Source organism: Puma concolor, chromosome A1 (genome assembly GCF_028749965.1).
Source record: "Puma concolor isolate L17-30 chromosome A1, mPumCon1.1.hap2, whole genome shotgun sequence".
NCBI lineage: Eukaryota > Metazoa > Chordata > Mammalia > Carnivora > Felidae > Puma > Puma concolor.
Genome location: NC_141667.1, coordinates 162,700,809 through 162,725,516, shown reverse-complemented (window position 1 = coordinate 162,725,516; position 24,708 = coordinate 162,700,809). Strand labels below are relative to the sequence as shown.

The following is a 24,708-nucleotide window of genomic DNA, read 5'->3' as shown; positions in this document are numbered from 1 at the left end:
CGCTTAACCGACTGAGCCACCCAGGCGCCCCCCTTATCTCCCTCTTTGTACTAAACCTCGAACAAGGTGCCTGGCTACGGTCCAGGGAGCAAGAAAACGAAAGGCAAACTATTGAATATACATTGTCAGATTGATTCATTATCTGCTAGACTTTCTCTGCTGTTACCTAATGGTTATTGTCCCAGCTTCCACTTCTGACCGCTCAGCTGTGTGACCCCAGGGAAACCGTGTGGCTTCTCTGGGCCTTAAGTTCTACATCTACCAATTAAGGACCACATCACTGAATTTCAAACTTTTTAAAATTATTATTTCACAGCAGATCCTTCCCTATAGAGGGATATATGAAAAAGAACTCCAATTTTTAAAGCAGGTGAAAGATGAGTGTCTTTGCTGAGAGCCACAGAGATTGGCCCGGAGCCCTCTACAAATGCCTCCTCCCTCCTCCCTCCTCCCTCCAAAGGCAGTCCTCAGGGAAGTTGGCAGAAAGTTTATCTTTGGTGCTCACGGCCCTCTCTAGATGTTTTACTGTGTAACAATGTACCCCCCACTCCCACTTATCCACAGAGCAGGCACCTTGCTGGGCCATCATGCAAACTGATCCTCACAGCCTCCAATGAGGGACCCATCATTACCTTCCCTAGTATGAAAGAGGATTGAAAGTGACTTAGTAATGTTAGGGAAGAAAAATGTTCACATTCCCACAACCAGGAAGATACACCACTGAGATTTCAACCCATTCATCCCATTGAATACAAAAATAATCAATGTAAGGGAGCCTGGGTGGCTCAGTTGGTTAAGCATCCAACTCTTGGTTTCAACTCAGGTCACGAACTCATGATTCGTGAGTCTGAGCCCCACATCAGGCTCTGCAGAGACAGCAAGGTGCCTGCTTGTGATCCTCTGTCTCTTCTTCTCTCTCTGTCCCTCCCCAGCTTGTGCACGCTCTCTCTCTCTCAAAATAAAAACTTAAGGCAACACACACACACACACACACACACACACACACACACACACACACGCAGTCGATCTCTTAATGTGCTTCCGTTTCCAGAATTTAAGGTGGGGAAGCTCAAATCAGTATGTAAGATTTTTACCCAAATGAGCCTGACTGATACGAAATACCGAATCAAACACAGCGTACGTCAAGCACATTTCTAGTTACTTACCTGGCAGCATTTTCGGATTATGAGACTCTTCAAAGTAGAACTAAGTGTATCCTGTTTAAACACACACACACACACACACACACACACACACACACACACACAGAGATATCACACAATCCCAAAACTGATTTTGACAACCCAGAAAATACTGGGGGTTGTGGAACATTATGACTTCTATTTTTATCAGCACAAGTAGCAGCTTTTGGATGCCACTCAACTATTTAAGTAAGTACTTGTGAAAGTATCAAAGTCTTAAAGCTATGCCTCTAACTAATTAAAATTAACTAGTCAACTAAGTTGAATAAGACTATGTTATATGCACCTTAATTTCAGGTTAATTCTGAAAGGTATTTTGAGGCATATTTCTTTTAAATGCTAGAAAAGCAGAGAAAATAAACCCAAGGTGTTGGCTCTGTGTGTGCATATTGGGGGGCAGGGAGAGGCTTGCTCTTGACATTTATGAGGTCTGGAATATTTTACAAATTATTTTTTTTACATTTATTTAGTTTTGAGAGACAGAAAGAGACAGAGCACAAGTGGGGGAGGGGCAGAGAGAGAAGGAGACACAGAATCCGAAGCAGGCTCCAGGCTCCGAGCTGTCAGCACAGAGCCCGACGCGGGGCTCGAACTCACACACTGTGAGATCGTGACCCTAGCTGAAGTCGGACGCTTAACCGACTGAGCCACCCAGGCGCCCCACAAATTAATTTTTAATACATTTTTAATACATATTGGATAGGGTATTTGCTATTTTCCCAAATGGTGGTGTCTCAAATACCAGAGCCCATGGCCATGACACCCTCCTAACTGGAAGAAAAAACAAACCACTCTACTGACCATTTGAGATTCCCAGTAAAGAATTTGAGTTTCCATTATTAATACATTAGGATTATAAGCAGTCTGGGAGGGCAGTGACTTGTAATTGTCAGTGCCATAGACATTTAGCTGATAAGCAGTAATATTTAAGTTCAAATTATGTAACAGTGGTGCATACGATAATAAAAATTGTAATGCAATTATAAATACAAACTGCAAATGCAAGTAGAGAATACAAACACGAACACAAATAAGAGAAGTAAACTTGCTGCTGTTAAAAATTCGCTATGGGCACCCACGAGCCCTCAGAGGCGTTAATAACAATATTCTTGTTCTTTGGCTCCCCTGTGTTTTGACATAAGAAAACCAAAGCTGTCATAGTAGATCGAGTGCCTAGTTTGCACAACATTATCTTGTGTATGTAAAATTAAACATTGTCCATTCGTGGGGCACCTGGGTGGCTCAGACACTTGAGGGTCTGACTCTTGATCTCGGCTCAGGTCGTGATCTCACAGTCCTGAGATCAAGCCCTGTGCTGGGCTTCCCACTGAGTGTGGAGCTTGCTTGGGATTCTCTCTCTCTCTGTTTCTCTGCCTCTCCGCTGTTCACACATGCCCCTTCTCCCTGTCTCTTAAAATAAATAAATAAACATTACAAAAAAAATTGTCCATTCTTAACTCGTAAATGATAGATTTACATTTAATCCAAATTCAAATTCATCGCTTTTTTAATTGAAATGTTTCCCAGGTGTTTTTGTTTTTTTTTTTTAACTCTGTCACTTTCCATGAAATTGAATAGGGAGGCATTTTTTTCTTGATGGCAGAATTATCTTAATCTCACAGCTACTTTCGTTGTAAGTGTAATGTAGAAAAGAATAAAGATCCCAAGCCAAGATTCTGGAGTCTTCTTTCAAAATCTGGCCTCCTCCTACATGCATGCAGAAAGTAAATTCCAGGCACACTGCTTCCTTCACCACGCCAACAACGGTAATATGAAAATTTTTGCTTTAGCTTTGGAAAATGCTGCAAATATGTGAGCTTTTCAGCTGCTTGTCTTACAGAGGACTCAGGTGTCTACATTTAAAATCAACATGCTGAAATAATTTTGACAGACTAATGCCTTTGCGGGACTTAAGGTTAACACGGGGGGTGCTCGTATCAGTGTGTGTGTGTGAGCGTGCGTGCACACTCACGGGCACAGGACCGAAATTCTCATCTGAATACATTTCTCTGTGGCTGTTGAATTTTTTGTTCCTTGGAAGTGAACCATTTCATCTTTTAATAGCGGTTTCAGGCTCACGTGGCCTTTAAACCTTTGACATGTAATTGAAACTGGGACATCCAGCTGTGAAGAAAGTTGATTGGAAAGCAATTAGAATTGATCTCACTTATGTTTTTCCCCAGGTCAAGCTGATGCCTCCTGCTCCCAGTGATGACCTAGCGACTCTCAGTGAGCTGAATGATGGCAGCCTGCTTTATGAAATTCAGAAGCGCTTTGGGAACAATCAGATATATGTAAGTGCCCTTGAAATTGCCTTTTGCACTGCCTTTGTCTTGCTGCCAGTGTTTACCCTTCAGTGCTGCAGATATTACAGGTAAAGGGCTTAGTGTTGTCTCTGGGCATGCTGACAGCTTAAGGTGGATTTCTCCGAGTTCGGGTTCATTCTGATTGAGTTCCAAGGCAGGTTCAGCAGAGATCCAAATTTCAGAGTTGTTAAGTGAAAGGTAATACCCTGTGGGTAGACAGCTTTCCGGTTGTCAAGTTTGCTGTGGAAGAAGATCTTGCTAGAAACGGAAGGATCTTCAAGTCACTTATCAAAATGCCGTTTGTTTCCTGTGTTCTACATAGCCTGCCCGATCTGGAAAAGAAAGCTGAGGAGGTAGAGTTGACTCCTCAGGTCAGTGTGCATGAAAAGAGAAACTATTGTCCCTCTCAGTTATCAGGAAACGCTTTGTCTGTAAAGTAAATACTTTATACGCCCATCTCTGATAACAGGATAGGAATATATGACACAGTTGACAAACGGCATGGAGAATTAATTTGCTGTGGTTCTGCCCTGGTTTATATGTGTTATTTCTTCCAATACACAGAACAATTTAGACCCCATGTAATCTCAGTCTCTGGCTCTGTCCGACTCTCTCTGTCCTTGAATTTGTTATGTTCAACTCATAGCAATTCAATCAGAATGTCTGTAGGGAAATCTGATTATGCCCATATCTGCTATCCCTTTTTGATAACCCCCTTTTTCTCCTGGTCTACCGAGAAATTGATTAAGTAATTTTCATGTAAATGTGAAGCCTGAGATTTCCTTACCAGTCATAAATCGCCAGGTGCTGATTAACCTACGCAAATTCAGCGCAGCCTCTTAACGCTTGGATGAATCGGCCGCCTCTGCAAATACACGTAAACTTAAATGTTTATATCAAAATGAAGGGAATTACGTCATTGGCATAAAGTGGGGAAACCTGATGACCTTGGCCCCTGTTACTCTTGTGATTTGTGTATTGTTGTTATTCCGTTCCCTCACCTTTTCTAGCATTGTGCTGATTTCTTCTCTTCTACCACAACTTCCTCCTTTTGACTTCTTAATTATATTGCCAGAAGACCATTGCTTGAACTGTTTTGGATTTCTGTGTTTCCTTCATGCTTCTCAAGTGCCTCTGTCTCCCCGATACCCGCTTAGTCTACTTCCTGGCGGTCACCGTTCTCATCAAGGCCACTGTCCTCTCTTCCCCAACCGCCTCCCAGCCGTCCAGAGACAAACTTGTTCCCTCTCCACCTGACCTCACAAGGAGCTAGAGTAATTTTTGTAATGAACCAGTGTAATCTTGAAACCCCCGTTCTTTGACTTCTCTGTGGCTTCTCGTTTTTCATGGGAGGACAGCCACAATCTTCATTCACGATCCGGCCCCCGGACACTAAGTGTTGATGCTGTCGGCCTCCGGCAGCTGCCTTCCTGTCTACACCAAGGATTTTTCTCGGCCTGTTTTGCTTTCCCCTAAGTTTCTCTCTCTACACCATGAAGTAAACACTTAGCTTCACAAACTGCCCCTCAAAAGTTCTTTAGTCTTTAAGGAAACCTCCCCAGATAAAGTTGTGATGGATCTTTCTTGTGACTGCTTGTGATTTTATACCTTACTGGTCCCTTGATTGATCTTTGGGTGCTGTGTGGGGCTCTGGCTCAGTGAGAATAGGACCCATGCTGATTTTACTCACCCTGAGGCCTGGTCAAGCCCTTTACAATCCAAGTGACAGGTATTTCCTGCTGTTTATCAGCTCCTCCCGACATGGGACCCTCTTCTTAGACTCTCTCTGCTCACTGGGTTTCTCTTTCTCTCTGGACCATCAGAATTAATATTCCCTGCTTTGTTCAAGCTCACATAAAATATAAATTTGCCACCGTGTGAGACGTGATTTTCTTCCTTTCCATACCTGAAATATTGAAGAGCTAAATCGTCTGGGATCAATTTTGTGATGAGTGCTCTAAGTTATGTTATTGGAACTCTCCTTTAATGGGTAGACAAGCAATTTCAACATTATTGATTGAATAATAACAAGTGATTTTCAAAGTATCCTGTGAACCATTGGGTGTATGAGCTTTTTATTACCGTTCTGCAGGGAGAGTAAGCATTTAGAACCTCTTATAGCAATTTGATGGTTTCATTTCCTTCTGTTGAATCTGAAAAGAATCCAGGCTTGTGCTTTGTATGTCTTTGTCTTTTCCAATGTCACATTTACAGGAATTCATTTTTATTACGTTTTACAAAAGTATCAGTCCATGATGAATTGGAAATGGAAGTTTCTTTGCCACAAATACAGAAACCCTGGTTTCAGCGGATGTTGTATTCAGAGTTAGTCATGTGACCTACCCCCCCCCCCGGCACACACCCCCCCACCACGCTCCCTGCATGCCTCCCCCCTCCCTCCCCCTTTTATTCCTCCTCCAGCTTTCAGCCCAAAGTGCCTAGCTTCGGTGTTGGTACTAGTCTTTCTTCCATGTCCCAAGTCACGTTTTCATGCAAATCTCAGCAACCTTCCTTTCAAAATATATGCAGAATGGACCCCCACTGCTACCACTGGCCCATCAGTGCCAACATAACACATGTCAGCAGAATTAATTGTTTAACCAGGAGTTTCCTCTTTTTGCTGTAGTCTGACTGGTTATATAAGGTGATCTTTCAAAACAATCTGTAGGTTTCTCTTTTCTTTTTCTTTCTTTCTTTCTTTCTTTCTTTCTTTCTTTCTTTCTTTCTTTCTTTCCTTTTTCTCTCTTTCTTTGTCTTTTGTGTGTGTGTGTGTGTGTGTGTGTGTGTGTGTGCGCCAAAACCCAGGAGCAAACGTAACTGACTCTTTTAACTAAGTGCATAGCATTCCATTTGGATATCAGATTGGGAAGGTTCCATACAGCCCGTAGCAGTAGGACGTGCCCAAACCATCAAACAAAATTAATTGCAAGAGATGAGGTGTTTGCTTGCTAGGAAATGCAGAGAATAAAGGCATTTCATTCTCTGAATGATTACGGTCAACTGGAACAGAGAGAATAGACTATGCAATCGTATTTCTTTGTGGATGGCAGATAAACATGGAATTCTTCTTATAAACACACTGGTAGGCCTCAAGACTCATAATGAAAGAACCCCACAAAATAAACACAGGCTCCTGTAACATCTGGTTAGCCAGGTAGGCGGCCTGGCTCACCTGAGACACTGACTGAACATTCCCCTCTAGGCAACCCCGTGGGATGTAGCAGGTTTTTTTTGTTAAGAGCAGCTCAAGAGGCTAGCTTGTGTCAGAAGTTGAAGTCTGTCTCGCTTGGAGAACATTGGAAATTCTGTAGACAGACTCGTTTTCCCCAAGCTGGCACTGCCCCCTAGCCTGTATCTGAAGCCTCACCCACCATATGCAGTACCTACCATGTCCTTCCATGTCCCTCCACTCAATCTATTATAGACCCTTGTGAACACTTAATAGAAGTGACCTATTTATTTTTTTATTATTTTAATGTTTTATTTATTTTTGAGACACACAGAGACAGAGCATGAGCCAGGGAAAGGGCAGAGAGAGAGGGAGACACAGAATCCGAAGCAGGAACCAGACTCTGAGCTGTCAGCACAGAGCCCAACGCGGGACTCGAACCCACAAACCGTGAGATCATGACCTGAGCCGAAGTTGGACGCTTAACCAACTGAGCCACTCAGGTGCACTAGAAGTAAGCTATTAAAAAAAAAAAAAAAGTAAGGGGCACCTGTGTGGCTCGGTAGGTTGAGCATCCGACTCTTGATTTCAGCTCAGGCCATGATCCCAAGGTTATGGGATCAAGCCCCTGTTGAGCTCTGTGCTGAGCCTGGAGCCTGCTTTAGATTCTCTCTTCTCTTCTCCCTCTGCCCCTCTCCCCTGCTCACACTCTTTCTCTTAAAAAAAAAAAAAAGTGATATTTTAGAAAGGTGAGGTAAAGGAAATCTGTAGGTTTCTAAATTTAAAAAAAACATTTTATAACATTCCCTTCCATCAACAGAGCCTCTTGAGAATATGGCATAGGTTTATACAAGCTCATACTCTGGGAATCTATCGCTGACATTCAGATCACATTTTTCTGAACAATGTTTTTGTTTATCACAAAATATATTTGCAAAGGCAGTCTCAAATACTTTCAATAATCAGACCAAAGTAAAAATTATATATCAATAGAAAAATGCAACTTAAAAGTGTTTTGATTTTTTTTTTTTAGTTCCTCATTTTTCTTTCCCTAGCACATTTCCCGATTCTCCCTTGATCTCTTATTCTTCATTTTTCTGAGCAATTTTCAGATACTTCCCTGTAAAGCTTCCCCTTTGGGGCAATCATTTCCCTTTTCTTTTCTCCTGTACGTGGCTGTAACACAGTGGCCAAGCCTTCTAAGTCAATGTTGGTTTGCATCACAGCACGTAGAGAGAATAGGGCACAACTTGTGACAGGTGTATGGCATCATGAATTTTCAGCTGGTGAACAGGCTCAAGTAACCAGCAGCTTCATAAAGAAATGAAATATAAGCAGCACCTTCCCCAGTTGACCCTAATCATTAAAAAGATTTTAGTGTGTATCGGGGCTCCTGGGTGGCTCAGTTGGTTAAACGTCTGACCTCGGCTCAAGTCATGATCTCACGGTTTGTGAGTCCGAGCCCCGCGTCGGACTCTGTGCTGACAGCTCGGAGCCTGGAGCCTGCTTCAGATTCTGTGTCTCCTTCTGTCTCTCTTCCCCTCCCCCGCTCACACTCTGTCTCTCTCTCTCAAGAGTAAATAAACATTAAAAAAAAATTAAAAAAAAAAAAAGATTTCGGCGTATATGTAGCTACAGATTCATTTTGTATTTTTTTTTCTCTCTTTCTCTGAAGGGAATCATCCAGGGTGTTCTCTTCTGCCTCTGTCAACTTTCATTCATCGTTATATTTCCGATAATCATCTATCTTGTTGCTGGCAGCAATAGCTACCCATTTTTCTGTAAAATAAGCTGCTGTATGAATATATCCTAATTTATGTATTTACTCTACGGTTGAGGAACGCTTGAGTTGTCTCCACTTTTTGGTTTCGAAATATACCATTACAATTATGTGACTTGGGTGGATCATACTGTTAGAAACCATCCTGATGCCTTTTTTGGCAACGTGCGAATATGAGTGCGTATTTCTGTGGGGGCCACGTAGAGCTTTGTTCGCAGGGCGTTAACCCAGAGCGGGAATGGCAGCATCACAGGGACATTCAGCCTCATAGACACACCCAAATACTTTTTCAGAGTGCTTACCCACCACACAGCTCAGGATTCCACACCCTGCCCACCCACAGCATACTCAGTCTTATCTGTTGTACTGTTAGTTTTTACGGATTCCGGCCATCTTGACAGGTAGTCTGCTACCTCATTGTGGTTTGAGCTCACGTCTTCCCACTCCCTGATGATGGTGACCTGTAGGTGTGTGTTGCTCACTTGGCCATTTTGGCTCAGGACATGACCATTCAGTTATATCGGCATTTAAACATGAATGGGTCATGTTACTTTTTCTTATCACTGTGTAGGGATTTGTATATATTCAGAATACTCTTTCTTTGTTAGATGTACATGTTGTGAGCATTTTCTCCCAGTTGGCGGCTTCCATTTTCGTCTGCGAATAGGTCTATGGAATAGGTGTGCAGGATAGAAGTTTGCAATTTTCACAAAATTCTTTACGTTGAGGGTTTTTTTGTGTCCCACTTAAGAAAATTTGGCCTTGGTCATAAAATTTGGCCGAGGCTAGTTTCCTGTATTTCTTCTGGCAGTTTGATTGTTTTAACTTTAACATTTAAGGTATGTTACTAGGGTGGAAGTGATTTCACAGTGGTGCAAGAGAAGTGTCCAGAGTAGTGTTCCCCCACAGTCATAACAAGATGACCATGGGGAGGAGAATACATATTCTGTTGTATGAATGGATCCATTTGTGTCTAAACCAGGACCGAAAGATCTCAATAGCTATGGCAGTATGATAGATCTTAACACGTGGAAGTCTTCTATATATCATGGAAGGTTAACATCCCTCTTTTGGTTGTGTTTCATTTCTCTGGAACATTTCTAAATTTTTGGTGTAGAACTCTTGACCCTTTATATTATACCTGTTTCTGGGCATTTTTCAAGTTTTGATGCTATAATGCTATAATAAATGTTATTTTCTTATTGAAAATTACAAGGGAATTTCATTTTCTTATTGTTTATGACAAATATGGAGATATAATTTGATTGTAATATGCATATTTTATCTGCCAATCTTGCTAAATTCATATGCAAACATGGATTTATATGGAGATTCTTCAGGATTTTCAGCACATACCATTATATGGTATGTAGATACTGGCTTTTATTTTTTTCTTTTAAATCTTGATAGCCTCCTTACTTTCTTTTCTTATTTTATTTCATGGGATGGTACTCTTAATAGAAAGATGACTGGAAGTGACAATATTAGGCATCCCTACCTCGTTTTGGATCCCAGGGCAAAGCTTTCGATGTTTTATCATTAAGCACGTTGTTTGCAGTAACCCCGCCATAGATCTAGTTGAATGTTATTTGATTAACTTCCTTATATTAATACTTTTCAAAGTTATTATTATTTTCAGTCAGGAGTGGGCATCGAATACTATTAAATGTTTTCTGACATTTACTGAGATGATCATATGGCTTTTATTCTTTACTCTTTAGTATTGGAAAAATTTTTTTAGTATGTATTATTTTTTAAGAAAGAGACAGAGAATAAGCAGGGGAGGGGCAGAGAGAGAGGGAGACACAATCTGAAGCAGGCTGTAGGCTCTGAGCTGTCAGCACAGAGCCCAACACAAGGCTCAAACTCAGACTGTGAGATCATGACCCGAGCTGAATTCAGCTGCCCAACTGACTGAGCCACCCAGGCATCCCTACTCTTTAGCATTATAAATTGTAACAGTTGGTTTTCTAATATGAAGCCAACCTTGCATTACTAGAATAAAGCCTACTTGGTTGAAACAGATTATCTGCTTAATGTATTACTGGATTTAATTTGTCAATATTTTGTTCACGATTTTTGCACGTACTTAATGAAAGAGAGAAACCTGTAAATTTCTTTTTTTTTTTTTTTTAAATTTTTTTTCAACGATTATTTATTTTTGGGACAGAGAGAGACAGAGCATGAACAGGGGAGGGGCAGAGAGAGAGGGAGACACAGAATCGGAAACAGGCTCCAGGCTCCGAGCCATCAGCCCAGAGCCCGACGCGGGGCTCGAACTCACGGACCGCGAGATCGTGACCTGGCTGAAGTCGGACGCTTAACCGACTGCGCCACCCAGGCGCCCCTAAATTTCTTTTCTTTGAATATACTAGTTAGGTGTGTAATACCAAGTTTATGCAGGCCTCTTAAAATGTAATGGTATTCCTTTTCTGTTATATTCTAAAATAATTTGTGTAACATTTATCTTGTTCATTGATGTTGGGAAGAATTCACCAGTGAAGTTTAAATTTTCTTGGTGGAAAGGTTTCTTAGAGATTCAAAGTTCTTTTTCAGAAAAATAAAGTCGTGAGACATTCTATATCTTATTGTGTTCGTTTTGGTAAGATGGTGGATTGTTGTCACATTATCACATTATCTAAATATCCAGCCACAGTGACTAAAGTATGATTCCTAGTATTTGTTCATCTGTTTTCATGTCTATACTGTATGTAGTAATGTCGTATTTTGGATACTAGTAGCTTGTGCATTTTCTCTTGTTTCCGAAGTCTTGTTAGGGTACTCACCATTTCATTACATTGTTCAAAAGGCCACCTCTGACTTTTGTTTCTATTCTTTTAATTTCTACTGTTATACTGATTATTTATTTCTGTATAATTTGATGTAATCGGATATGCTCCTTGAAAAGGACATTTAGATCATTAATTACCAGCTTTTCTTCTTTTCTAGCATTATAAATATCATATCGGGCAATAATTTCCATACTTATATTTAGTTGCATCTCACAAATTAGGAGATAACCAAAATATTTTCTCATTTTCATTGTAGCTCCTTTTTAGGCTCATAGGTTATTTGCAGATGTATTGTATAATTCCTAGACATTTTGTAATTTTCTAGATATCGATTGATAATCTCTGTCTTATTTCTGCCATAAGCAGAGTACATACTCTGTGTGATTCAAGTCCTTTAAATACAATGGAACTGGTCTGTGATCAATTTCAAAGAATGTATATTCTGCAATTGTTTGCTAACAGTGTTGTGTATAAGTCAGTCAATGTGGTAATTATTTCAACATTCTGTCTGCTTATTCCATGAGTTACTAAAACAAATTGTTACAAATCCCCACTACTGTGTTGAATTTTTCTCTTTACAGCTGTTTTTGCTTCATGCATTTTGTGCTAAATTTTAGTCTCATAGAAATTTTAAATTGCCATATATTCCTGATTGGTTTAACATGTTATCATTGTGCAATGTCCCTTTTCATCACTTTTATTTATTTTTTCATGAATTGAGTATTGCTAAATCACATTTTTGTTATTATTGTTTGCAGGTATATCTTGTTTTATCTTTTTACTTTCTAATTTTCTTAATCCATATGTTTAAAGTACTTTAATCCAGTTCATAATCTTTGTCGTTTAATTAGAGTATTTAGTAATTTTGCATTTGATGTAATTACTGATGTTTTGGGGTTTAAATCTGTCATTTTATTATTGGTTTCTATTTATTCCATCTGTTCTTTGTGCCTTTATATCTCATTACTTGTCCTTTTTTAATCGCAAAAGTATTTATATTTGCTTTTTTGTACTTTAAATTTGCATTATGCATCTTATTATTGTTCTGTAGCAGCATAGAACTCATTACTTTATTACCTTCAGCATTTTTTGCCATGTGTTTTAATGTTATATTTTTTATTCACTCTGATTCTCACAAAGCCTCTTTAAGAAAATAAATTCTTAGAATCCAGTTATTTGAGTTGTTATGTGGTTGGTGGAACAAGCCTATCAGTTTTATTTTATTTGAATTATATTTTTGTGTTTCTTTATTTACAAACTCTCCATAGGATCACAAAATGTTAAAATACGGCTTTTATTTGTTCTCTGTATTTTGCACAATTATTTAAAAATTCTATAATTTTTAATTTTAAGTGTCCGACTGCTTGTATCCTTTTCTTTTAACAGACTTTTATTGGAGACATCCTCTTGCTTGTTAACCCATTCAAAGAGCTTCCAATTTATTCCACCATGGTGAGTATAAAATTTTGAATACCATTTAATAATGTAGGGTAACACCCACTAGACGTACCTATCCATATCAAATGATCGATTGAGAAGAAACCTGCAAACAATAAGTAAAGTCAGAAACTTCTCAGAAAATTCTAAACTGAATATTTGCATAATAGTGACTTTAATTTGTCCTGAGACAAAAATGGAACAGGATGTTATTTTTATCAAAAGATTCCTTTGCACTTATAATGTGTAATTTTCCTATAATTGTAGTCACTAGACAGACTTCTAAAATTAAATAATGCATTACTCTGTTTTCCATTCCTTCCTGACTAATTCAAGGTCAGTTGGTGTAAAGTATTTTAACATCATGACCTCTTTCAGAAAAGTTCTATGATGTTAGAACCGTGAGAATAAGAAAGGATATTATTGCATTTATACATTTTTCCAAATGACTTTCTCCTTTAAATTATGAGACTTTCAAAATTTAAAGAGCAATTGCTTTTGGAAAATTATTCCAGGCAACTGAAAACACAGTATGATTTTTGAGTAGTAAGAGATCAAAATATCATTGTGCAAGCTCTCTCTCTGTCTCTGTCTCTGTCTCTGTCTCTCTCTCTCTTTTGTTCACAAGGCTGTTTCCAGTTAAAGCAGAATCCCTCGTAGGGAGCAGGAACATGACAAACAGGAGAGAGGAGTAGACACAGGTTCTTGAAACAGGGACATGCTCAGAGAAGTTGGAGAGGGAGGTGGCAAGAGGAAGTGTGGAGAAGAGGGAGAGGGAGAGGGGAAGGGATAGAGACATCACCTTCTTGAAGCTCCCAAGGAATCATTGAAGAATTCTTACAGAAACACCTCCTGAGAAAGAGAGTGCATCCTAACTACCCCAACCTCCACCCTTCTTCCCAAAGTCCCTTCCACCGTTGCTTTGAAACCACTGCCCCTTGCTTACTGTCCTTATTCCACTCGGCCCAATCCCAGCCTTAGCCCTGGGCAGTCTGACTGTGTGGGCGCATGATAGCCCAGGACAAGAGGGATCAGCAGTTCTGCCAGAGGAGTAACATTAACCTGTGATTATTAGATAGACATATGGACTACTCATGTTTTTATTTCTTTTGATGTCAGTTTTTAGTAATTTTGTTTTTCAAGGATTCTGTTTCTTACATTTAATCTTCAAAAGTTTTTGGCATATAATTATTCACGATCCTATTTTTTTAATGTGTGTAGAATTTGAGTGATTTATTTTCATTCCATATGTTGGTAATTTGGGCCTTCTCTGACTTTTTAAAATCCGTTTGCTAGGAATTTATTGATTGTATTACTCTTTTCAAAGAAAAGCATCTCTTGACTTTTAATTTTTTTCTAGTGTATATTTATTCTCTATATAATTGATTTCTGCTTCTTTATTTTTGTTGTCTCCTTCTTTCTAAGTTCTTGGAGTTTAATTTGGATAGTTGTTTTAAGTTATAACATTATATTTTGAACTTTTGCCTTTTATAAGTATTTGGGGCTTTTTATTTTGCCTTACACAACCTTTACAGAATTTTTCATCTTTGGTTTTTCATAAGTTCATTATTATTCAATTTAAGAGACGGAGAGAGAGAGAACCCCTGCTATTTAAAGTTGACATTTAGTGTGTTGTTCCTGGCTTATATTTATGTTTTTACATTTGATCTTAGACTCAGTAAGAATCTTCTGGTGAGACAAAAGCTAGTTTTAACTAATTGAATAAAATATATACACATATATATATTTTATTTAAATGCTTCTATAGACCTAGAGGTCAAATTCTAAGTATTAGGGAAAATTTAACATAATAAATTATTTTAGTATGGCATTACTTATCATGTTATAATGTATAGTGTATCTCAAATGAAACAAACCTGTGACTTTGTGGTTTGTTTTTAGGGTGTTAACAGTGTGGCAGTTTGACACCTTCAAATATCAAGGTGTATTTTCAGTTCTTTCAGAAATACACATTAATAGAGAAAGGAGAGACACATCAAGAAACATATTTCTATATTATTGTAGGAACAAGATATGATACATTGAGGTTTTTGCAGGAAAAGTTCATTAAAACTTAAAATTGTGAATGCAACATATAACTTATATGTATTATCCTTTATATCTATCATTTCCAACAGACGCTGGCATAGAAAGTAAGAGGAAAATAAATCTATTTAGGTAAAATATGCACTGATAAAAAGCTTGAGGAAAAAATAAAGAGAAGGGCATCTGTTGGAGACACAGGTTTTTAATTTGTGGGCCTAGGAGGATGCATAACAAAAAAGAACATGAAGGAAAAGAAAAATTTTTGAGGAAAAACCAGATTCAGGTGAATATGTGAAGTTTTTGGAGGTTAAATTGAAATAATGTTGAGATTTGACATCGGATGCAAGATTAGGAATAATTCGCATGAGTATTTCATTTTGTAAGATTTCTAAGACTCATACCACATTTAAGAATGAGGTGGAGGGGCACCTGGGTGGCTCAGTTGGTTAAGCAACTCTTGATTTTGGCTCAGGTTATGACCTCATGGTTTGTGAGTTTGAGCCCCGTGGCGAGCTCTGTGACCGTGCGGAACCTGCTTGGGATTCTCTCTTTCCCTCCCTCTCTGCCCCTCCCCTGCTTGTGCTCTCTCCCTCTCTCTCAAAATGATAAACATTTTTAAAAAGGAATGAGGGAGAAAAATAATAGAAAGCAATGAAGAAGGAGGAGAGTTAAAGGGGGAGGAGGAACAGGAGGGAGGAGGGATGGAGAGACAACAGTGACGAGACAGATGGCGGCCACTAAAGAACCAGATCTAACACATTGTCGAGGTAGTAATCAGAAAGGATGAACTTCTTGGTGTTTGTATCATTGCGGAAACCAGCGAACAAGTGAACGTCCTGAGGGGGAGCACGTTAGCAACAGATACACAATTATCCCCTCAAGCAACAACATCAGGCTTTTCTCAGGTATTCCTCACCATGACCTTTACCATGGACTTCATGAACCAAAGATCTACCACCTGGACATCTCCCATGTACGAAATGACGACACCATTCCAGATAAACTACCTGGAGATTATCTCTCAAAATTATGGTTTTGCATACACAAGGGCACAAAAATGATCGTACCCGTTTTCTTTTCAGCTGCTACTGGCAGTGACATTAAGCTGTCCCATTGTGTAAAGTGGCATGAGTGTGGGATGCCTGGCTTAGGGCTTCATTAGCTTTCAGATTCTGATTACTGTCGGTCTCCTAATATTCCCATTGCGTGTTCGAGTTTGGCGCGGAGCTGGAGGGACTGAGCAGAGCTCATTGCCTCTGGACGAGTGGTGCTGGAAAGAGACCTGGTGCTGTCTAGGGTTCATCACGTGGCAGGCCTGCTGCAAAAGTCATCACATATGTCATCACATAATCACAAAAGGCAACGCAATCAGTATAAGAATTATTATTTCCATTTGGAGGTGATAAAAGCCTCATGTGGATTTAGCAAATTTTCTAAAGCCTTCCACGATGGTAGGGACAGAATTTAAATCCAGGTCACCTAACCCCAGAGCAAAATGCGTGACAGACTCTTCTCTCAGCACAAATGCCAAGCCCTCAGGCAATTTTTTAATTATTATATGTCCTCCTTTGTAAAACACTTTTTCAGAATATGTCATCTGTATATAGTTATATAGATCATGAGTAGGTAACCCACTCACACAAGTAGAGTGACCTATTCATACCATACTGTGACGCCAAGAGCCCCTGTGAGTCACGCTGTTGACGTCAGGGAGGTTCCACGGGTTATGGGATCTGGACAGCTGGGGGGCCTGGGCCTGGCCCTCTCATCCACTGTGGGACTGCGTGGCTGGTTTCAAACATCCGAATGGGGCAGGATTCTGCAGTCTCCCAGCAGTTTACTGAGAGGGGTCGTGCATGGTGGAAAGAGGGAGGGAAGATTCTTTAAAAAAGAAAGACCTTATTCATTGGAACTAGAGAGTCCAGCACAGGGAGGTACCCATGAGTGAGGCTGACGTGATGCCATGTCCCCCATGAGCTACAACAGAGCACTTAAAATTTCCGCCGACCAGAATTCTCTGGTTTCCATATGATGCAGACGGGGAGAGAATGAGGTGAAGTGGAGAGAGAAGGCACGCGCGAAAGAGAGTGGCTGACGCTGATGATATTTGCTGGACCACATGAGAATACGCAATAATGTTATTAATGCTGAAGGCAATGGTAGCCAATCTAAAGGTTACATGGCTTGTCAGAAAACGAGAACTGTGTCAGTGAAAATCTTCAAGCTTCACTAGGAAAAAATAGAATTAATTATTATCTATTTAATATTATTATTAAGTTATTGGCATTATTATTATTGACATTATTATTTTGTACTGACATTACATATAAAGCATAGAATCAGCATCAAGCTAAGTCTTACCAGGTGGTAGCGGTGGAATATTCTACAATGTAAAGTCTAACACTGCATGGAAAGGAGAAGGCTTATAAGAAAAGAGATCTGAGAAAGGTTATTAGCTAATCATGAAAAAACTTAGATACCCAAGATCCATTACGCCTTTAATGTCTCGTAAAACTTTGCCTAAATAGAAGATGTGACACTAAGTAGTTTGAAGAAATGGCGTAGGACTCATATATGCTCCTGGCTCTCTTCTGCCTGGCCTTGTTTGTAACGTTTAATGAAATTCTCAGCAAGATTTTACAGATTGAGTTTGAAAGCATTCTGTTAGAGTTTGATCAGGCCCATGTTGGACTTGGGATGTGAAATGGTGTTAGTACAAGTGTTCAAAAAGAACAGATATTTGTCCTACAAGAAAATACAGCTAGGCTAATACTCCCTGGTCAGTTTATGAGTTATAGTGTATACATTGCTATCATTAATTATTTTGATAGCCATTTTAAATTCTGGAATAACCAAAAATACAAAAATTTGAAAACTATTTCAAATAAAGAAGTCGTATTTGTTCAAATGCTCTCCTGAGATTGGGATGCAGCTATAAAGAAGTGGTAAGAACACATCGTGCCTTGGTTTAACTGTAACGTTTATTTTCTGTGCAGTACAGAAAATAAAGCTATGTTTTAATTATATGGTGTCTTAGATCAGATGGTGTAGTGTGCTATCAACAGAGGCAAATTCCTTTTCATGAGCAATGACAACCACTTCCCTGAAACTATTATCCTTTCATCTAATCTTTATACGTACACACATATAATCACCCCCTCTTATCTGAGCTTTCGCTTTCCATGGTCTCACTTACCCACGGTCAGCCAGGGACTGATCTTCCTTCTAATGTAGCATCAGAAAGTCAGTAGTGGCCTTGGGCGCCTGGGTGGCTCAGTTGGTTGGGCGTCCGACTTGGGCTCAGGTCACGATCTCGCAGTTCGTGGGTTCGAGCCCCGCGTCGGGCTCTGTGCTGACAGCTCAGAAGTTGGAGCCTGCTTCCCATTCTGTGTCTGCCTCTCTCTCTGCTCCTCCCCCGCTCGTGCTCTGTCTCTCTCTCTCTCTCTCCTTCAAAAGTAAATAAAAACATATTAAAAAATTAAGAAAAAAAAAAAAGAAAGTCAGTAGTGGCCTGATGCTACATCACGTGCCTGCGATACTCACTGCACTTTGTCTCATCACATAGGCATTTGATCATCTCTCATCATCCCAAGAAGAAGCGTGAGTACAAGACAAGAAGTTATTTTGAGAGAGGGACCATACTCATACAACATTCATTTATTTATTTATTTATTTATTTATTAAAATTTTTTAAATGTTTATTTATTTTGAGAGAGAGAGAGAGAGCAGGAGTGGGAGAGGGGCAGAGAGGGAGACACAGAACCCAGAACAGGCTCCAGGCTCTGAGATGTCAGCACTGAGCCCGACACGGGGCTTGAACCCACGAACTGCAAGATCGTGACCTCAGTCAAACTTAGAAGCTTAACTGACTGAGCTATCCAGGCGCCCGCCAACTTTTATTATAGCATATTGTTGTAAGTGTTCCATTTCATTCTTAGTTGTTGTTGGTAATCTTACTGTGCCTAATTTATACATTAAACCTTATCATAGTTCTGTACATAGAGGAAAAAAAAAGTGTATATAGGGTTTGGTATTCTCTGTGGTTTTTGGTGTCCCCTGGGGGTCCTGGAACATATAACTGGTGGATAAGGGGGGTCCTATTGTACACATGCAAAAAAAAACTGCATATACCATTTTTTTCTGTTTCATTTTTTATTTTTTTCATTATTTTCTGTTTTAATTCATTCAGAGGACATACAAACCATATCCATTTACCAAAAAAAAAAAAAAAAAAAAAAAGGAAGAAAGAAAGAAAATTTTCATTAGTCACTGTGCTTTCAAAAATATTTTATATTGATAGTTTTAGATCTAGATAATTTATTCTAAATGTCCTATAGTATTTTATCATATTAAAACACAATCACTTATATTCATCCATTAAACCCTATACCCATTTTTAATTATTGCCATGTTTTCTGCTCTTACAAAAGGGTGCTAAGAACTGTTTTGTGTGTGCTTTTTTGCCGACGTGCAAGAGTTTCTTCAGAGATTCGCGGTCAAGCCTACCTTCTTCAGTTTAGAAGTTGTTGCTAAATCACTGTTCCAGTTAGCAAGAACAACCCTCAGTACTGCAGATGCATTTTTCTAGTGCTGGCGAAAACTTCCTTTTGAAACCAACCCCACTGCTAATTAGACATGTGACCTTGCACCAGTCGCTAACTTCTTTGCTTCAGTTTCCCACCTGTAAAAAGGGAGAGGATTCTCATACCCCACTTGTAATTTCTACAAGAATTAGATGAATAAGTATGAAGTGCTTAGAACAGTAGCAAGCACACATCAAGTGTAAGCCATTATTACTGTTATTATTATGATTATTGTTTTGAATGTTTATTTATTTATTTGGGGGGGGGGGGGAGAAGATAGAGGGAGAGGGAGTTCCAAGCAGGTTCTGCTAGGTGTCAGCACAGAGTCTGATGCAGGGCTCGAATTCACAACTGAGAGATAGTGACCTGAGCCAAAATCAAGGCTTAACCGACTGAGGCACTTAGACACCCCTATTATGATGATGATGGTGATGATGATGATGATTATTATTATTACTGTGCCATTGATAAAGTTACCAGTATTTTGTATCTATTACCCTACTGTTTGAAATGGGATTTCCTTGGATAACAGAGTTACTGATCTTTTCTTATGCTTATTAGTTATTCTCTTCTGTTCATATTCTTTGTCCAATTTTCAATTTTATTTCCAGTTTTTCTTTGTAGGCATATATTTGTAGGAGTCATTTATAAGACATGGATAATATATGGATTCTATGCACAGCTTAATCTCCTCTCTGTCTTTGACTTTTATCATCATTACTGTATGTTTGATGTTTGTGGTAGAAAAGCAGTTGTCACATGTGCTGTTGTGATATTAAGTCATCCTTCCCATTATAATTTGTATTTGGGAACTGTATTTACTTATTCCAAAATCATGACAGTATTATTCTCTTTACTTGTGTAAATGTTTTATGTTTTGCTGTTTATATTTGGGACTTAAATGCATTTGGAATTCATGTTTACATATCACATGAGCTAGAGATCAGTGTTTTTTTCCTTTACTAATATCGGTTTTTTGAACACCATCCTGTATGACTGATGCATGAAACAGCCCATTTTGTGCCCCAAATCCCCACCCATGTGTGGGCTTGGGTTGAATTCTCTAGTCTGTTCCACTGATCTCTTTTTCTGGTCTCTGCACCAGAACCAGTGTTTACAGATTTTGGGTTTTTTGGAGTTTTTATTGAGATATAGTACTCATGGATTTGTAAGTGTCCAGATGGATACATTTTCATGAGCCCTCAGATCCAGAACATTTCTGGCTCTCCAGAAGCCACACTCTCACTCTTCTGCAATCACTAGTAGCTTGCCAAGGTCATGTGACTTCTTAACAGTGTAGACTAGTTCCACCTGTTTTTATACTTTATCGAGAGTGTTCTCTCTGTGTCTGATAGATTGCACTCAACATCGTGTTTGTGCGATTCATCCAATTATTTCTTATAGCTGTAGATCATTTAGTCCATTTAAAAAAATTATTTCCCTTATGGTTTTAAATAACTTCAAACATATGAAAAATTTGCAGATAAATAGCACAAACAACTTTTTCTCCCCAACCATTTTCAAATGATTTGCTGGCATGGTGTCCCATCAACCTTGAGTATATGCCTTGTGCATTTCCAAACATTGTGCAAACCAAGGCATTCACCTGTGTAACCCGCATACCACCATTGGAATCGGGAAATTGCTCCTGATGCAGTGTGACCATCGAGTCAGGGTGCCTCATTCAGGTCTTTCCCATCACCACATAATGCCCACAGAGCCCAAGACCCAGGCCACCATCACAGGACAGGCACACTGAGCCTCTAGGCCCTTTTGTCTTGTCTGGATTCATCCCTCTATCTTCTCCTGAACTTCCCAACCTTGACATCCTTGAGGCTACAGGGAAGTTACTTTGTAAAAAAATAAATAAATAAAAAATAAGTATGCTATTTCTTCATAGCTCAGACACCTCCCTGTCATTTAATGATTAATTCTAATGTAGCAGAATTTACTAGAAACTCAAAAGGACTAAAAACACTGGAACCATGGCAATCCTCATCAATCACTGTGTCACTGAAATTAAGTTAATTTTTGTTTTTCTGAGAAATTTGTAGATTCTTCTGTGTTTCAACTGCAACTGCTTTCTATTCGGATTAAAAACCCTGTCTATCTTATGTTACGGAAATGAAATGTCGCCAAGAGACATTGCATTTGATGTAAATTAGCCCAGGTTCAGCTTACTCCGTGGGTGTCTATTAAACTGGATTTGTGTCAGTTGCTCTGCTTAAGGACAGCAGAATAATTTCAAACCTGTGAACCAAGTAATTCAGGATCAAGGGTATGCCCCTGTTTTATCATGGTGAACCCTTAAAACGTGCTGAAAGAGCATAATTTCCCAGACGTTTTGTAGTTACAAATGAGATTCAAAAATAGACTGTGTCACATTTGTGTATTGGAAAGAAGTCCACTGTGTGCTGAGGTAGACGAGCTGGAGCCTTCTCACAGACATCTGTGTCCCACACATTTTGCAGGTCTCCCAGCTTTATCTCAGCAGCTCGGGGCAGCCCTGCTCCTCCCTGCCGCCCCACATCTTCTCCTGTGCAGAGAGGGCCTTCCACCAGCTTTTCCAGGAGCAGCGGTCCCAGTGCTTCATTCTCAGGTGAGTGCACCCCGCGCCTAGCCGAATGGATGCTCGGCGTCATGCTGGAGGCTTGGCGGTCAAGCTGTACTCATTTCTCGTGGTTTCTGTTTATTTACTTCCTCAGCACCCGGCAGTCCAGTATGTCTTGGCAATAAGTACATTTGACTCGTTACAAAGGAGAGACATCGTTGTTATTAGAAATAGCCCCAAGTGTGGCTGAATCAATACCAACAAACTTAACCCGAAACTCAATTCATTTGGAAGATTTACTACTTAGAACCAGAGTGTTTTTGCTTTCAAGCCTTAGAAACCCTGGGGAAGGAAAGGCACCTGCTGTTAGCGAACCATGGTTCACAAAATGTGGTGCTGCTCAAATACAAAACACAAATTATTACCTTACAAATGTGGGCTTTCCCACACACTCCTGGGTATTTATGTTTGCTTGTATTTTACCCAAAGTATATACCCGGAAATATTTTATACTGAAACATAATGGTAGCATTAGCTCATAAATTACCAGATGCTCATGACAGTGATTTACATCAGAGCAAAAATTCTTCCCCCCACTCCCCCATACACACAAGTACCACAAGAAGTAGAGAGTAGAGGTGAAATGTGATTAGGTACTGATAAATGATTTAAAATTATTTAGGTATTAAAACAAGATCTGCATTGAGAATTATGTTTCTTTTTAAAAAATTTTTAACCTTTATTTATTTTTGAGAGAGAGAGAGACAGTGTGAGTGGGGGAGGAACAGAGAGAGAGGGAGACACAGAATCAGAAGCAGGCTCCAGGCTCTGAGCTGTCAGCACAGAGCCCGATGCAGGGCTCAAACTCATGAACCGTGAGATCATGACCTGAGCCAAAGTCGGTTGCTCAACTAACTGAGCTGCCCAGGTGTCCCAAGAAATACGTTTCTTATTAGGAGAAAATTCTACCAGAGGGGACTTCTGTAACCTTCATGGCTTTGCCTGAGTTATAATCAGTAGTGTTGACTGGAAACAAATGTGTGAATAAAGCTCTCCATAACTCCTCAAAGTGAAATGAAAGTGAGTAAAGATGGACAACTGCATAGAACCCGAAAGACATCTAAATACTTAAATAAGCACTTATTTATGTACTTTTACATTATCACTTTGGTCAGAAGTTCAGTGGAGGGTATGATTGGTGGTTGCAAACTTCAATGTTCTGATTTTCAAAGTAGCATGCAAGTAGTTTTTTCACACTTGGGCTGAAGTGTCCCCAGATGGGAGGGGCACCGGCAGCAGGGGAGGCCTCCGCCATCCTCCAATCAAGCAACTCTATTTTTATCTGCTCTGTTGGGTTTTCTAGTGTAACTTTGATGAAAAGGGGAACACTTTTAAAAACCCATGAGATTATGGGGAGTATATAATAGTGTGGGCAGTAGTAACAACTGATACGTATTGAGAACATAGTGCCAGACCCTCCATTGGGTACTTTCCGTGTTTTGCCTTACCCATAGCTTTAGCATCACTATTTTATGGGTCAGGTGACTGTGTATTATAAGGAGTAACTAGTCTAGGGCCTTGTGATCAGTAAATAGTGAATCTGGGATGTGAGCCCAATAGTGTGAATTAGTAAATGGTGATTAATTAGTCTAGGGTCCAGTGGATGCTGTATGTGGGATGTGAACCCATAGTCTGGCTTCTGGGCGTGAACGAAGCTTCCCCACTCTCCAAGCCAGACACCAGTGCGTGGCTTGCCCCCTGCAGCCTGCTCAAGGAGGCTTCTGGCAGCCCACCCAGCCTTCCCTAAAATGCCGGGCACAAATCCGTGGGTTTTCCTAAGTTCTTATTGAATCTGCTTAATTCTATTGAAACGCATAGGTTTTAGCGAAGCTCTGAGGAGCCAAAGAATCATATCCTTTGGGAGTCTGCCTGCTACAGATTTCATAATATCTAGCAAGTTCTTTTAGTAAAGAAACCCGTTTATCGTTTTTTTAATATGAAATTTATTGTCAAATTGGTTTCCATACAACACCCAGTGCTCATCCCCAAAGGTGCCCTTCTCAATAAAAACCCATTTATCTTTAACCCAGTGCTTTCTACATGAATTTGCTCATGGGATTGCTTTTCCAGTTGGACTTGCTAATATTCTGCAGAATTAGTATTTCTTTGGGACATTTTTATTTATTTATTTATTTATTTAAAAAAATTTTTTTAGCGTTTATTTATTTCTGAGACAGAGAGAGAGACAGAGCATGAGCAGGGGAGGGGCAGAGAGAGAGGGAGACACAAAATCTGAAACAGGCTCCAGGCTCTGAGCTGTCTGCACAGAGCCCGACGCGGGGCTCGAACTCACGGACCGCAAGATCATGACCTGAGCCGAAGTCGGATGCTTAACCGACTGAGCCACCCAGGTGCCCCTCTTTGGGACATTTTTAAAGGCTAATAATGCCATGTGTCTTTCAGTCTTTCTGAAAAAACTTTTTTTCCTCGTTTAGGTTTTTTTCTTTTTTAATGTTTGTTTGGTTATTTATTTATTTATTTTTCAGAGAGAGAGAGAGAGAGCAGAGGAGGGGCAGACAGGGAGGGAGAGAGAGAATCCCAAGCAGGGTCCACCATGGTCAATGCAGGGCTTGAGCTCATGAACCATGAGATCATGACCTGAGCCAAAATGAAAAGTTGGACACACAACCAACGGAGCCACCCAGGCACTCCTGTTCAGGTTTCAAGAAGTGAAGAACAAATGTGTGATCACAGGGACTTACTATTTTAGTCATCCTCTTCTTTCAGGATTGATGTTTTTATATGGCTTCTCTACTTCCTTGATTGTCTTGACTACGATAAA

At 39.8% G+C, this 24,708-nt stretch overlaps 1 protein-coding gene across 2 annotated transcripts in view; it reads left to right on the top strand.

The window, feature by feature from the left end:
- The window catches only part of MYO16 (myosin XVI), a 620,603-nt gene that overhangs the window by 303,344 nt on the left and 292,551 nt on the right, over window positions 1–24,708 (top strand). For both annotated transcript variants that reach the window (XM_086708430.1, XM_086708429.1), the window contains exons 11-13: window positions 3,386–3,496; window positions 12,636–12,701; window positions 21,787–21,914. In XM_086708430.1, the coding sequence (XP_086564556.1) occupies window positions 3,386–3,496; window positions 12,636–12,701; window positions 21,787–21,914 (305 nt within the window). The remainder of the gene's footprint in view (window positions 1–3,385; window positions 3,497–12,635; window positions 12,702–21,786; window positions 21,915–24,708) is intronic.